This window comes from Mus caroli, chromosome 10 (genome assembly GCF_900094665.2).
Source record: "Mus caroli chromosome 10, CAROLI_EIJ_v1.1, whole genome shotgun sequence".
In the NCBI taxonomy this organism is placed as follows: Eukaryota; Metazoa; Chordata; class Mammalia; order Rodentia; family Muridae; genus Mus; species Mus caroli.
Genome location: NC_034579.1, coordinates 79,689,784 through 79,703,935, shown reverse-complemented (window position 1 = coordinate 79,703,935; position 14,152 = coordinate 79,689,784). Strand labels below are relative to the sequence as shown.

At 45.3% G+C, this 14,152-nt stretch overlaps 1 protein-coding gene across 1 annotated transcript; it reads right to left on the bottom strand.

Annotated features, from left to right (window-relative positions):
- Positions 1-10,385: 10,385 nt before the first annotated feature.
- Positions 10,386-11,877, bottom strand: LOC110302722 (putative sperm motility kinase W). The gene has a single exon (XM_021173485.1). It carries the CDS (start codon positions 11,826-11,828, stop codon positions 10,386-10,388), a length of 1,443 nt encoding a protein of 480 aa, XP_021029144.1. The 5' UTR covers positions 11,829-11,877.
- Positions 11,878-14,152: the final 2,275 nt, after the last annotated feature.

The window sequence follows — 14,152 nt, the reverse complement described above, 5'->3', positions numbered from 1 at the left end:
TCTCCCCTCTACAATTTAAAAAGACACAGCANTCTNTTTTGACAGTATGNGCCACNCCACTTTAGAAGANTCCCAATATCATTGTTTAATGTNCCNAGAAGATATGGTGCTCACAAAGGCCAGCTTAAAGTAGTGGTTTCCCTCTATGTGGGTCTGAACAGCTACACCTCTCTGAGGATGCTCAAGAGAGGATCTTGCACTTCTATGTTCCCTCCAACTGTCAGCTCATTGTCTACACCTTAGAAAATTGACATATNGATTATGTCCTCTGAGTGTTTTGGAGGTGAGATCAGGACCAGGTCAGAAATGAATGGGGTGTGATTTGGTTGCCATTTGCTATGGGTGTAATTGGAGCCTGGCTCATTTCAAAATGCCAAGGACATGAGGGAGGAGCTGTAAAGACTTAGAAGGTGAAGGGATTTCCTGATATCATCCCCTAGGTCTACTTTACAAGGCAAGCATACCAAAGGAAAAAGATGTCCACATGGCTCACAGAAAAGCCTGCTGTAACAGGCCTAGCTGTGCAGTGAAGTGGGCCCATTCTAAAGCTGTTAGGACACTGGATATGGCCAACATCTTCCCATGTTCCACAAGAGCAAAGGCTGCTGTCAGGTCTAAACGTGCAGTAAGGCAGGCTTAATATAGAACTCATAGGACACTGGGCATGATTACCATCTTCCCATGTTACACAAAGGGAGAGGTNTAAGAGTTGGCTGACATCCAGATTGTGGGATAAGGTGATGGCTGTGAGAATGACTGAAATGGGTGTGTCTGAGGGGGAGCCTGTTTTACAAAGAAAGCCAGGAGGAAGGAGAGATGCTGGGTCTGTCAAGCAGGGTCTGTCAAATGTGGCTTTTCCTGTGAGCCTTGCTGGGTTTCTGTGTTCTCAGGGCCCTTGTCCTCAGAATAGACCTTCCTCAGCATGGCTTCCCCTTTTTCACAAGGACACAGTGTATATTTATCTTAGTCATGGACAGATATGGGTACTTTTACCAAAACACTAACTACCCTGTCCTTCCATATATGGACAATTTAGATGCATTGGGTTGTCACTGTAGCAAGAGTACCTAACTCATACCTGGATGGCACTGGATAAAGATGTACGGGGAACATCCCTCACAACAGCTGCAGCAAGTGTGGTAGGACTAGTCATATGCAACCACGTTTCCAACCTCACTTGCTTTAGGATGTGATGCAAGCAAAGCCTCTGCTCTAGGTGCAGAACATGAGACTGNTTGGGAGTTTCCTTTGACATGAAATAGACATTTCCCCATGCTGCCCCCTGAGGACAGAACCCAGGACGTCCGCTATGCATGGTATGAGCTGCAGGACTGAGCTCTACTTTGTGTCCTCTCCTCTCATAGCTTTTTGGAATCCCGGTGCCTTAGCATCAAAAGGTAAGTCATCTAAAGTGATCATCTTACCTGCATGTAAAAGATGTGGTCCATGGTGAATTTCAGTTCTGTCTCTAAGGGGAGACTAAGGACAGACCATGAAGATGATCTGAATATTGAATTTGAAGTGAACCTCTGAGTGTCTCTTGTCAGCAGTCATGCCAACTGCAGCTTCTTTTATCATCCTCTGGAACATAGGAATATCAGATTTGCTAGCATTCCCTAGAAGGCAGAATTGGAAGCATTAAGGTGGTAGACCTCGGATCCATTTCCTGCTGTGGATTCTCTTTCTACCTGGTTTTCATCATGGCAGAGGAATATTGCTCCTTGAACAGGTTGTTGGTTATGTACAGTAGATGTAGATCCCACTGAAAAGTCAAGTTTTTCCCAGAACATCAGTGGTCTTGCTCAGACNCTCTGATAAAATCAAGAGCTTGACCTTCATTCCTTTGACACTTGGTCCAACCTTCTCACTGAGTTCAGGATACTGGAACAGGCATGGCCTTTGGAGAGATGTGGTATATTTAATGTTGAATGTGGAGACAGAAGTTAGAAGACACAACATGGGTCAAGATCATGCAAAAAATGCCCACCCCTTGATTTCTGGACTTCCAGCTACTGCTGAAGTAGTTGTTGACACTGACAAGAAAAGACTGCAAAAGGCCCAAACCCAGAATAAACAAAGAAGTTTGGACTGGTGAGCTTTGAGTTCTCAGGCTCAGGAACCATACTGGGGCAGGTCATGCTCTGAGTTTTAAGTTCTCTCTCACCACTGAGTCAAGATTAGTGTTACAAGAAGACTATCCTGTGTAAGGGCTCTGGGTATCCTGATGTGGCCTTGCCAATACTAAAGTGATACAAACGTACTGTCATAGCCATAGAAAGTTCTGGCAAAATAAAGGTAGACAGAAATAACAGGGGCAAATAAGTAGGATGCTAAGATTCAATACTACTTGACATTAGAGAACTAAGTTGAGAGATTGAGGATACCCAAATCAACAACCAAGAAAATTCTGAAGGACAGAGAAAATTCCATTGTCCTGACTGTCATCCAGGGAAGGAGAACAGCACATTCATGGTCCATGGCCGAGGTTTCTACTCTTCAGTCCAGTCAGGTACTTCTCCAGCATGGACTGGCACAGCCTCAGATCCTTCATGTTCTTCCACCTATAAAACTTTGCCAAGAATAGTAAATAGAGTTAAATCTCTGGGTCCTTTAAGGGTTTGAGAAATGCCTCAATAGAGTTATCCTCTGACATCCACAGGCTACCCACAAAATATGCATGCTACCACACACACACACACACACACACACACACACACACACACAGAAAGAGAGAGAGAGAGAGAGAGAGAGAGAGAGAGAGAGAGAGAGAGAGAGAGAAACACAGACAGAGACAGAGACAGGGAGAGAGAAGCTGAGNCACACACACACAGACACACACACACACACAGAGAGAGAGAGAGAGAGAGAGAGAGAGAGAGAGAGAGAGAGAGAGAGAGAGAGAGAGAAACACAGACAGAGACAGAGACAGGGAGAGAGAAGCTGAGAGGCAGAGAGAAAGAGAGATAGAGAACATGAGAGAGTCAGAAACAAATGCAGAGACAGAGACAAAGCTGGAGTAGCAGAGAGATATAGAACCAGAGAAGCAGAAGAGACAGACNGAGGAGACAGCAAATACATCCTAAGTGAGAACATATGTAACTAATTTAAAATGCTTTCCAAGGTTACATGCTCTCAGTGCCCATACCATCTGTAAAAGTTACGGTAAGGTCTGTAAGCATCATACATACCTAGTAGCACTGAATTGGACCTACTCAAAGCACAGGCTAGCAGAAGGAAAATGGCCTGAAAGTCTGACCAGTTGCTAACCTCTCTTGGAGGGAGGGACTCCACNCCTGGAAAAGCACCTGGCAGAGGAAATGGAAAAATAGATCAACCTGAAGGCAAAGGAATCTGCTGTGAAATCTTAATCCCTGGGTAGAAAGCATTAGTCAAGGACACAGTAGAGACATCCCAGTGATGAGCTGATGGTTGAGTGAAAACAGTGTCAGGTATAATGTAGGGAGAAGCTGAGAGGGCCAGGTAGGACACACCACAAGATGTCAGGTTTGAGCCTGGGTAAAATGAGAAGCTGAAACCTCTAGTCACGAATCTGACAATTTTCAATGTTGGGAGCTATGGTGGACACTGGGAGCAATTCATGCCCTTTAATTAGAAATCTTAAGTAGTGCAGGAGAAGTGACCTGGAGGGAAAGTCTTTACAGAGGAATGCTCTAGATGAAGTTCCCCTGTGAGCCTGTCTATAGAGGATCAAGTTCATTATCTTAATTGACATGGGAAGACACAACAATTTGGGCAGTGCCATTCCTTAGGCTTGGGTACCAGACTGCATAATAGCACAGAGCTTTAGATGAGCACATGCAAGCATATGACATGGGTGTCCTTTTTGCCGATATGCCTTGGCTTCACTGTGGTAATGCAGTATAACAGTATAATTCCAGTATATGACTGGAAGTGTCCAGTCACTGTGATGGAAATGAAGCTAAAAAGGTTTTGCTTCAGAGTATCACAAGGACTCTAAAACAACCCAGGGACAACAGTGGAAGATATCTGGTCATTCCCTTCATCAGTAAACGTTATCAAACTGTGGCTCCCATGGCATGCTCGGTGAGGCACACTGCCTCACTTCCTCTGAATGTCTCATCTCCAGTCATAATCTAAATATTGTCTTCAGGGTGTTCTTATAAGGGTTAGAGGGACCTCTGTCAGTACATGCCGCCATGTGTCAGATGAGAGCGAAGAGGAGTTTTCTCAGACCCTGAACATCCCTCCACTAATGATCTTCCAGGAATTACCAATCACATTGAGAGGCAAGCCTATGATACTCTGCTTGCTTCCCATCTGCCACCACCCCACTGATAGGTCAGTGAGCAGCATCCTTGCTGAAGCATGGGTGAAGAGCAAGGGAGGAAGGTGCTCTGTAACAGCTGGATACTCGGATTTCTCATATTTAGGAATAACCAGTGATATCAACCACTAGCACTTCTGCAGACGGCTCTTTTCCCAAGCCCTTACCTGCAGAGGAATTCTAGGTCCACACAGTGATGTGAACGACCTATATCACACTTGATGGTGGCATCCAGGGAAGGGAGAGGCCCATACCGTGTTTACCAGACCTCCATACTACAGATGCTTGTGATGATGCAGATGGGGTTGCTTGACTTATTGGTAGTGCCCTCCTCTCTGGCAGCCCTCTTTGATTGTCCTTCCAGGTAGCCACATTCAGCAACTTCTTGTGGGAAAGCACCAGGATCTTCAAGGGAGAAGTGAGAGGATGGAATATCATGGGATGAGAAGGACAGAGTCCATAGTACCTGGGTCATTATCCAGCCCATAGCTTCCTGACATCCTGACATTGTACTGAGACTCTGGATAGAAGATGGTGAATAGACCAGAGCATGAGCTCCCCAGGAAGNGAGGNTTGGGGGTCAAATTCCCAGAAGAAGAGGACANNAGAGAGTGTACAGATGGTAGAACATTACAGGATAGTCCATGAGCTAGACAAGAAGGTTAATATCAGTGAAATGCCATTCAGAAAAGACCTAGCAACTGAAGATGGAAGCAGAGAAAAGTGTCTTTCAATGTGCTGAGAGAAACAGAGCTAACCACATCCAGTGGCCCCATNTTGTNCTGCCTCTAGGCATTATAGAAGTTTAGCTACTCTATGCAAGGTGTTAGTCAGGTTCCTGTTATAAAAAAAATAAACAACTTCTATGGAAATGAAGCTGCAACCCAGAAGTCAATCAGAGTAGGAGAACTTTCCTGAAGTGGGAGGGCAGGTCTGCAAACTGACCAGAGAGTGTCAGAGTGTTCAGGGAAATCATTCATACCACATGATGTTCAACTAATGAAGAGAAAGAGGCCCTCACAGAAGATCCTGAAGAGTCTCTCTGTGGGATGTGGCAGCCAGGGATCCCTCAGCCCTGTCAGCACTTCAGGGCTCTATTCATCCTAGAACTACGACTAATTTGGGGCTGGAATTGAAGGAAGTTTGCGAAGTACAATGAGATCAACCACACAGTAAGAAAGCCACATGGGACCTCTCCATCTTCCTCACCTGGTCTTTCCATTCAAGTGTACCCACTGTCCTTTCTGAGACAGAATGTTCCAGGTTGGAGGTTGGAAGCTTATATTTTCAATGCTGAATTAGATTTTTGGATCATAAGCAGCATTAGCCACAACTACAGTTCAGAGTTCAAGAAGTTGTGCCTTCACCGAGAGAGCAGGTTTAGACTCAAAGTTCAGACTACACTCAGCAGCTCCAAACAGGAAAGGACTTTGGTGCACAGCATCAGGATTTTGGCTCCAGCCTGTGTTGATTCTCTCAGGAACCCTCATGTCCTTCGACTGCTTTTCTGAAGGTCAGAATCATAGCTGGGGACATCTAAAGAGAAAATAGTGACAGGAGGTCAGAGCACAGATATAGGTAGCCCCTCCTACCTGTATCCCTCAGTGTCGTATTTTCAGAGTTATGAAAAATCCTGGACAGTAAGAGGAGTGTCTTTATGAGAGAGAAAGGAGACTAAAGTGCTGAGGGACAACCAAGGTCTAAGATTACCTCTGATGACAGTTTTTATCTGCACTCCTTACCTGCTTAGAAACTCAAAATGCATATGTGAAGAATGGTGGATCTACATGCAGGAGCATGGCCTCTTGTTTCTGGGATTGCTACATTGTCCGGCCACCAGGATAGCCTCTTCATCTTCTGACTTTCCCATCACCAGCACAAGGGGAGTGTAGAGTTCAGGCTTTTGGCATGTTGCGACACCTAACACTCCTAGGGCTTTTGATCTGAGTGGAGAACACCATTTCACCAAGAGATCAATTACAATAAATTTCCTTTAGGGTATCCATAGAAATCATACTATCACAGATACTCATCAGGGCCAGTCATTGATGATGGCTGCCAGTCACATTGCTGCTCTCATGGGCCTCTGTGTCAGGCCTTCTTTCTCTACATGCTTACCCCAGCAGACAGTTAAGACCAACAACAGTTGTTCTTGACTGTCTGCTTAGGGACAGTGTTTGCCAACAACCTGTACTAGGATGGGAACTACCAGTTTCATTACTGCCTTTTTACCTGTTTTGAAGTGGACTTACCTCACCAACTTCGTCTTCCTAGATGTCCTGGACTGTGTCAGTGTGTTGGCTCCTTGGCCATGGCTTGTCCATGGCACTAATGATCCTGGGATCTAGCACCTGGCTAGAGCCTTGCACATCACTATGACTATAGAATGACAACTGAGAAAACGTCAGATAATATCACTTCACATAGATAGTCTAGAAGCTGAGGTCACATCTCAGAGCCAATCTTCACCCTTCCTCCTTGTGGGTAAGAATGAAGTCAGGCCTGTGAAGGGAAGAATGGCTTTCATGATGCAAGAGGAAGACTGGAGCAGGCACAGTCCAGGAAATGAGGAACAGGTTGCATCCCAAGAGCTGGGAGCCCAGCTCTCTCAGACATCCCACAGTTAGAACAGTCCCTAGAAAATGCAGTGGCAGTGGTCAGGGGACACCCACACTGACTGATCTGTAGAGGCCCTCCTTTAGGCTCTTTAGTCTCAAGACTGAGCATCAAGGATGAGGGAGAGTCAAGGAAAAGTTGTTGTCATTTGATGACAGTGCTGTCACTAGGAAGATTCCAGCATAGAATGAAGGTCTGAAGAGGGGAGAAGGGGTTGCACCATATAGCTTCCAGGTACATCTGGGCCTTACATCACTTTTGTATGCTGCCTCCCACTGTCACCTCTCATTACTGTCTCCTCAGTGACAGTAGCACCATGTATGGTTTGATCTCCTATATGGAGAGAGAGAAATTTTCATATGAGCTTAAAAGGCATAATATTCTTGTCAGAGGATAGTCTACTGGGACATGGGCTTCTGCAGCAGCTGGTGACAACACTGCAGCTTGAAGTGAAAGAGACCACATCCATCCACACTGTTCATGTCCAGCTTCACTCATCCAAGCATTGGATTTCTCAGTAGCCTCTCTTGGCCTTGGACTCCACATCNTGACACTGTGTTTTCTGTATCTACTGTGGCATACCCCATGTGTCTTCTGGCCCTAATGAAGACACATTTCATTCTCTAGACCCCAGAGTCTATCCAAGCTCCTTCACATCTCCCACACTGAACTCCCCCATAGCTTGATTCTGGACAGCATTCATGGAGAGTCCTCGAAAATCTCTGTCCACTCTCTGTGTTTGAGCACTGGAAGCTCAGTTAGACTGGATCAGAGTTGCAAACATCTCTCGTCTTCTCTTGCCTCACAGTTGGGGAGTACTGGAACACTGGACTAGCAGAGAGTTCAGGCAGGTTGAGAAATCTGCATGGACTTAAGTGTTCAAGACTCCTGAGAAGACAAAGGCAACAGGGAGGAGGGGACCTCCTTACCTTTCCTGTCTGCAGGAATTTGGAACACTTCAAGCTGCCCTGGAGTGACCTGCACTGATGAAGGTTACATTTGGATATAGGAGAAGGTGAGCCTCGTGGCTCCTGATGGTGTTACAGGTCACCAGAACAGCTGTCACCTTATGCATCATTACTTTTGGCCTCTGGTGTTCTGGAAGTGTATTCTGCTTTCAGGAAAGATTCTGGTACTTGCAGACAGAAGGTTTCACAGTCATTCAGGCCTTACAGGTTCCCTGTCAAACTGGGTGACCTTCAAGAGGTCAGTATATATGCATGCCATGGGTGTCCATCTCCCTTCTCAAATTCTCCTCTCAGGAAGGATGCTGGTACTGGCAGACAGAATGTTTCACAGTGNTTCAAGCTTCCCTCCCAAACTGCATGCTTTTCAATGGTCAGGATATAGACCCAGTCTGTGCCCACCCCAACCCCTTTCTCAGATGGAAAAGCCTATGCATGCTATTTTTCTTATTTGGGCCCTGATACCCAGGGAGACAAGACTATTTCATTCACTGGGCACCTACACAGAGTTAGTGCTCTTTCACTGCACTCTTGGAACTTATCACTCTCCCCGTCTGGTCAGAAGCATCCACCATTCAAAGCCTGTGGATTCCTGGGTGTTGGTGTGGACACGGTTCCAGAAGTAACACTGAGCTCTCACACTTAAGTGTAGAGCCTGAGCTTCATCGTCATCATTAGAGGGTGACTCAATCATTATTATTTTGGCATCCAGCATTCTATTCTCATAGTCCTCTTCTCCTTCTTGTCCCCATAGTGCAATAGCACAATGTTGGGGCATGCTGGGTGTGTTCATGTGGAGACAGGGGAGTCTTCACATCTTTGTCAAGGGCAGAATGGCCTTTGACAGGATAGTCTATTGTCTCGAGTGTTTCTTTCAGTAGATATCGACAGTACAGCCACTCAGGCCATCCTGCAGCTGTGACAGGATCTTCCAGAGATGGTCCACCCAGAGTGTCCATACAGAGACATGAGGACAGAGAGGTCCACATCCTCTTTTCACATGTGTTCCCTGAATTGTGGAACAAGATTCAATTCTGATATNGGCAGGAAAAGTTTTCTTGATAGGAGACAGAATGAATGGGGTAAGGAACCGAAACAAGGACCAGGTTATGTGTCCTGTGAAAATGCCTGTTATTTGGTCTTGGGGTACAGGGGCTGAAGGCATCGGCTTAGGTCTTTTTGCNGGTTCATCAGATGCTTTGGGTGGCTACGAAAGAGGCCCTATTATTGTGAATGGAGTCTCTGTGAAGAATCCTGTATCATTGTGTACACACCTCAACAGTTGGTTAGCTACTGTTTTAATGGTTGGGCGTACAGTACAAGTGTAGCACTCCAGCCTCTCCTTTGTCTAGAGATGCTAGTGTCCATTTTAGGCAGATGCTCCACTGATACAGCAGCCACAGGGTCAGGCCCTGGTTGTCTTTCTGAACGGCAGGGAAACTTTGTGGTGGCTCATTAGAGCCTTAAAATTGATCCTCTGCCAGGCACCAGATCCTCACATGATATTCCATCTGGACATGAGTTTCCCTCTGTACAACAGCCTCAGATCGGTAGGACAATTTTACTTTGTGTTTCTAGTTTCGTGTTGTTATTTTGAAAGGTGATCTGNAGCAACAATGAACCACTGCCCTCATTGTCAGGGATCCACGACTTTCCTGGCCTTACAACCATGAGCTTCGGTAGTGCAGCACNGTCATCTGCAGAGGAGAAGCTGAAGGAGGGAAAGACCTTAGATGTGAGAGGGACTTAAACCCACGCACCATGGGCAATGGCAGGCTCATCCTCTCTGAGAACCTCCTGCTGCATGAGAGATCCCTTGGGGGATGACAACTAGGGTAAGAACCAAAGGGCACAGGAGGGAAGGACACTGGAGCAAGTGCAGTGATGGGAGAAGCTATGGACCCTATCCATAAGCCCAGCATGATGCTGTCTGCCAAGACTCTCAATATCATAGTCGAGAGATTCTGGAGACACTGCAGCCATCTCCAGTGCAAGGGCATCCAGGACACACAGGAACTGGGCATCCAAATCTGCTTCCCCATGGAGGTATCCAAGCAGCAACGTCAGACTTAACAGGGCTCAGCACACTCTGCCTGCCCAATTGAATTGTACGGAGACATAGATGGGGCCAATTTGTATTTGACCGTGGTCACTCTTTCAGGCACTAGGTCCTCAAGCAGAGTCTCTTATCTGCATTTGTTCAGCATGGATGACAGCTCTACATGTCCTTTAACTCTGGCTGTAGCCACACTTGCTTGCTGATTACTGCTAGTTCAGTTGCATCAGATATGACATAGGCATTATCTAACTAGATTCCTTCCTCAGATGGTAAGTCAAGGAACAGAGATTAATCCTGCTGGAGTAGATATACACCTGACCATTGCAAGAGACCCCAGATATATACACCTTTTTGATTTTTTCCAATGAGAAGACATGAATAAAGACAGAGACTCCAAAATTCAGAGCTGAGATGTACCCTCCCATATTTGCCTACCCTTTCACTGGGTTTTGCATCCGACCTCTTTTAGGGGAGCCACTTTCTTGGAGGATCTACGCTGGCTGTTTGTCTCTGGAGCCCGGGGGATGCAACAAAGCCTTGAGAGGCAATTTCTGAGTCGATTGCGCAGTCTTCTGAAGAACCCAATCTTCAGAGGGGGAGATGATGTTTCCACGACAATGTCTTCCTCAGGTGGCAGGCATGTTTCATCTTCCAAAAGGATGTCGGAGATCCATGGGGCAGCCACAGCTCCAGTATGGAGGGCACAGCTAGGAGTGGTGCTCTTCTTCTCAGGAAAATGAAGAGCAATGGGAGGCATGGAATCACTTCTGGCCAACTTGTGTCCTGAGGGCCCGATGTGGAGGAGGCCAAAGTTGGGTTCACTGGCCCTTCTTTTTCGGGGAAGACCAGAGGTATGTGCTGGTGATGGGGGTGGTGTAGGGCACAGATCCGCAGGCTTGGGTGAAGGGGTAGGTGTATACTTAATCCCTTTGCCTACCTGCTCTTTTAAAAGCAAATATGTCCCCATGTTCTCATCAAACTTTTTCTTCTGCAGGGATTCTAAGATCTTGTTGGCATCAAACCCCATGTCACAGAGCATGTCTATGATGGTGTAATCTGGGAAGCTATCAGNNGGAATAGTTACATCACATTTCGTGACCCAAGGATGTTGCTCAATATCTTCAATGGAGGGCCTCTTCTCAGGGGGAACTGTGAGGATCTGGTGTATGAGATTTTCCAGTTTAACAGAGATGAAAGGTGGAATACGATAGGTCCCTGTGGTAATCCTTTTCTCGAACTCTATCAAGGTACTTCCTGCAAAGGGGTGGTCCCCAGTGGTTATAAAGAATAGTAGCACACCAAGACTCCATATATCTGTCTTCCTGCCATCATATGGTTCTCCTAGCAATTTCTCTGGTGCCCAAAAGCTCCTTGTCCCACACTTCCGGCTCAGTAATCTGCCAGGGCTGCACTTTATGGCCAGGCCAAAGTCTGTCAGCTTTACATTTCTTTCCGCATCGAGGAGCACATTGTGTGGTTTAATGTCTCGATGGACAATATTAATATTGTGGAGGTATCTAATAGTTTCCACTAGCTGTCCAAACATATGTTTTGCCTCTTCCTCCTTCAGTGGGCCATGCTCCTTTATTAAATCAAATAAGCTCCCTCCTGATGCATACTCCAGTATGAAGTTGACGTAGCTTGATGTTACTAGGACCTGGAAGAGGCGAATGATGTTAGGATGATTGAGTGTCGCCAGTATTTCTCGTTCGGCCTGGATAACGTTGATGTTCTTCTTGCTGATCTCTACCATTTTTACGGCAACCAGGGCCTCAGTTTTCAGGTGTGAGGCCAATATCACAGTGCCAAATGTACCCTCTCCAAGATAGAAAAGGACCCTATACTGACTTCCCAAGCTCTTCTTTTTGGAGTTGCTGGCCATGAGGCTGACTTTTCCCTGTGCTCTGGTGCACACAAGTTGTGAGGTTCAACAATCGGCAATCCACAAGCTAGACAGCTCCAAAGTAGTCCCACAGATCACCAAAACCAGCTCCCTGCTCTGTATGGACAAATACAACAGGCCGGTCCACAGTCTTATACAGAGGATATTCATTCTTCCATCACAGAGGTTCTCTGTGAGGTCAGAGCAAAAACTGCACCAAGCAGAGAAGGTTTTAGCCCTTAGTGGCTGTCCTCATTCTGGGCCAGAGGGACTTTTCCATTCTCATGAAAATGAGATTAGCCTCTCTCAACTTCCTCTTCAGCAGATCAGAGACAGATATTTACTTCTTTAGCAATTACAGGCAGCAGAGTGCAGTGGTGGCCTCCGTAGCTGGATGCTGAGTATGTCAAACCAAACATTGGGGCTTTCAAGGATGACGTGCATTTTGGACAAGTGTTCTGAGAGAGAGGCTATGTCACCACAAAGTGTAACTGGGAGCTTTTCCACCCAGCCACTTTGATAACAGAATAGACTCTGAGGTTTAATTCCTCACAAAGAAATACCTAGGCCATAAGCTTTGACCANTTCCCCAGCTGGCTTGTAAGTGATACAANCTCTTGATTCTAGTCTGTATCTGCCGCATGGATGGTTATCTCTCCTGAAATTCATGTTTCTGCCTTCCTCACAGTTCAAGGTCATTCTGTAGGTCTTCACTGTTTCTCAGAGTCCCATTTCTCTCTGCCTGATGTCCCACTTTGTATTTCCTGCCTTGCTTAATTGTCAATCAGATTTTAATGACAAGTGATGCCTGTGCACAGGACCAAAGAGATTCTCTATATATTCCCCTCCACAGTCCAAGTAAACACCCATCTCTAACATTAGTAAACTACAATCCAGAGGAACAACTATGAAAACCAGCAGATAAGAATTACATTCACAGTGTCCATTCTATCTGCACTTGGCCACATTGGGTTGGTCAGAACTATCTTGGTGATGGAGTTTGAGTTTCTATACAGAAATCATTTTCTATCAAACTATCCATTTATAAAGCTAAGAATATCTTTTAGACCTTATGACATTTTCTCACACAAGTTAAGTTGAAATCTGAGACTATGTCTACCCAATCTTCAATCTTTTCAGAGACATGAGGAGTTAGAAGGCCTGAGTATACTGAAAATACAACACAAGTAACTTCCAAATCTATAGACATGACAGAGGCAGCTGGTTCCTCAGACACCTGAAATGTCTATGAGTCTTTGGATGATCCACCTTCAGCCTTCTGGCTCAGAATATCTGACAGACTTTTCGGTAAAGGAGGAATTATGAAAGACTCCTTACCTTCTTGAGGCAGAGCTTGGCCATCAACTTCCTTGTGTATTGTTTATCCACAGCTTGGACAGCATTCTGTCTGCAATCTAGGCAAGCACAATATGTTGCCTAGGGTCTAGTTTGCCACATTTGAAGCAAACTCCATACAAAGGTTCTTCAGTGTCCATCATCATCTTTGAAGTAGTGTCAGTGTGCTGCCAGGAACAGACATGTCTCACTTTAAGAGCGTTTTATTAATAAAACATCTTTAAATGTCATATTCTGTAGATGTTTGAGGTTTTTGAAGACTATCTATTTATAGCATATGAGAATTGCATGTTCACAGCTAACTACTATCTGCTCAACATAGGAAACGTTTTCTGTAATCAGCAATCCTAGTATGTAACAAGCCATAGACAGTTGGCAACAGCAGACTTCAAGGACTAGAACGTCATGTTACGTAGGTACAATACCTTAAAAAGACATGAAACATGGATACATAATATATTCTTGCAAATAGAATCCTATTCTGTATTAAGATACAAAGACCATAGCAATGTGACAATATTTGGCTTGTTGATCATCTTTGGTCTTAAAGTCGATTTAAATAATCTACCATTTAATTCACACACCCATAAACACATACACACACATATAAATATACATGCATATATATGCTCTTATTCCTCTAGCCCCCTGTTTCTTTTCATGCCTTCTCTCCCTTTCCCTGAACATTAAGTAGGAGCAAGAGAGGGATAGAGGAAAGAGAAAGGAAGAGAAAAAGAAAGCCTGAGTCTAACATCCCTTACTGTGATTTCCTCCTGACCAAGCCAATTAACAACTTTTTACCAATCTCCCTTAAAGGAGGACAAATATAAATAACCCGTTTTATGACCCAAAGCATCTACCCCATTTTCGGTGAATGGGATGCCTTCCTCTTGAAATTGCTTCTTACTGTTTGGTGGTGTCTTTTCCTTAAGTATTTCCAAAGAAAACTGGGTATTTGCTAGCGTTAA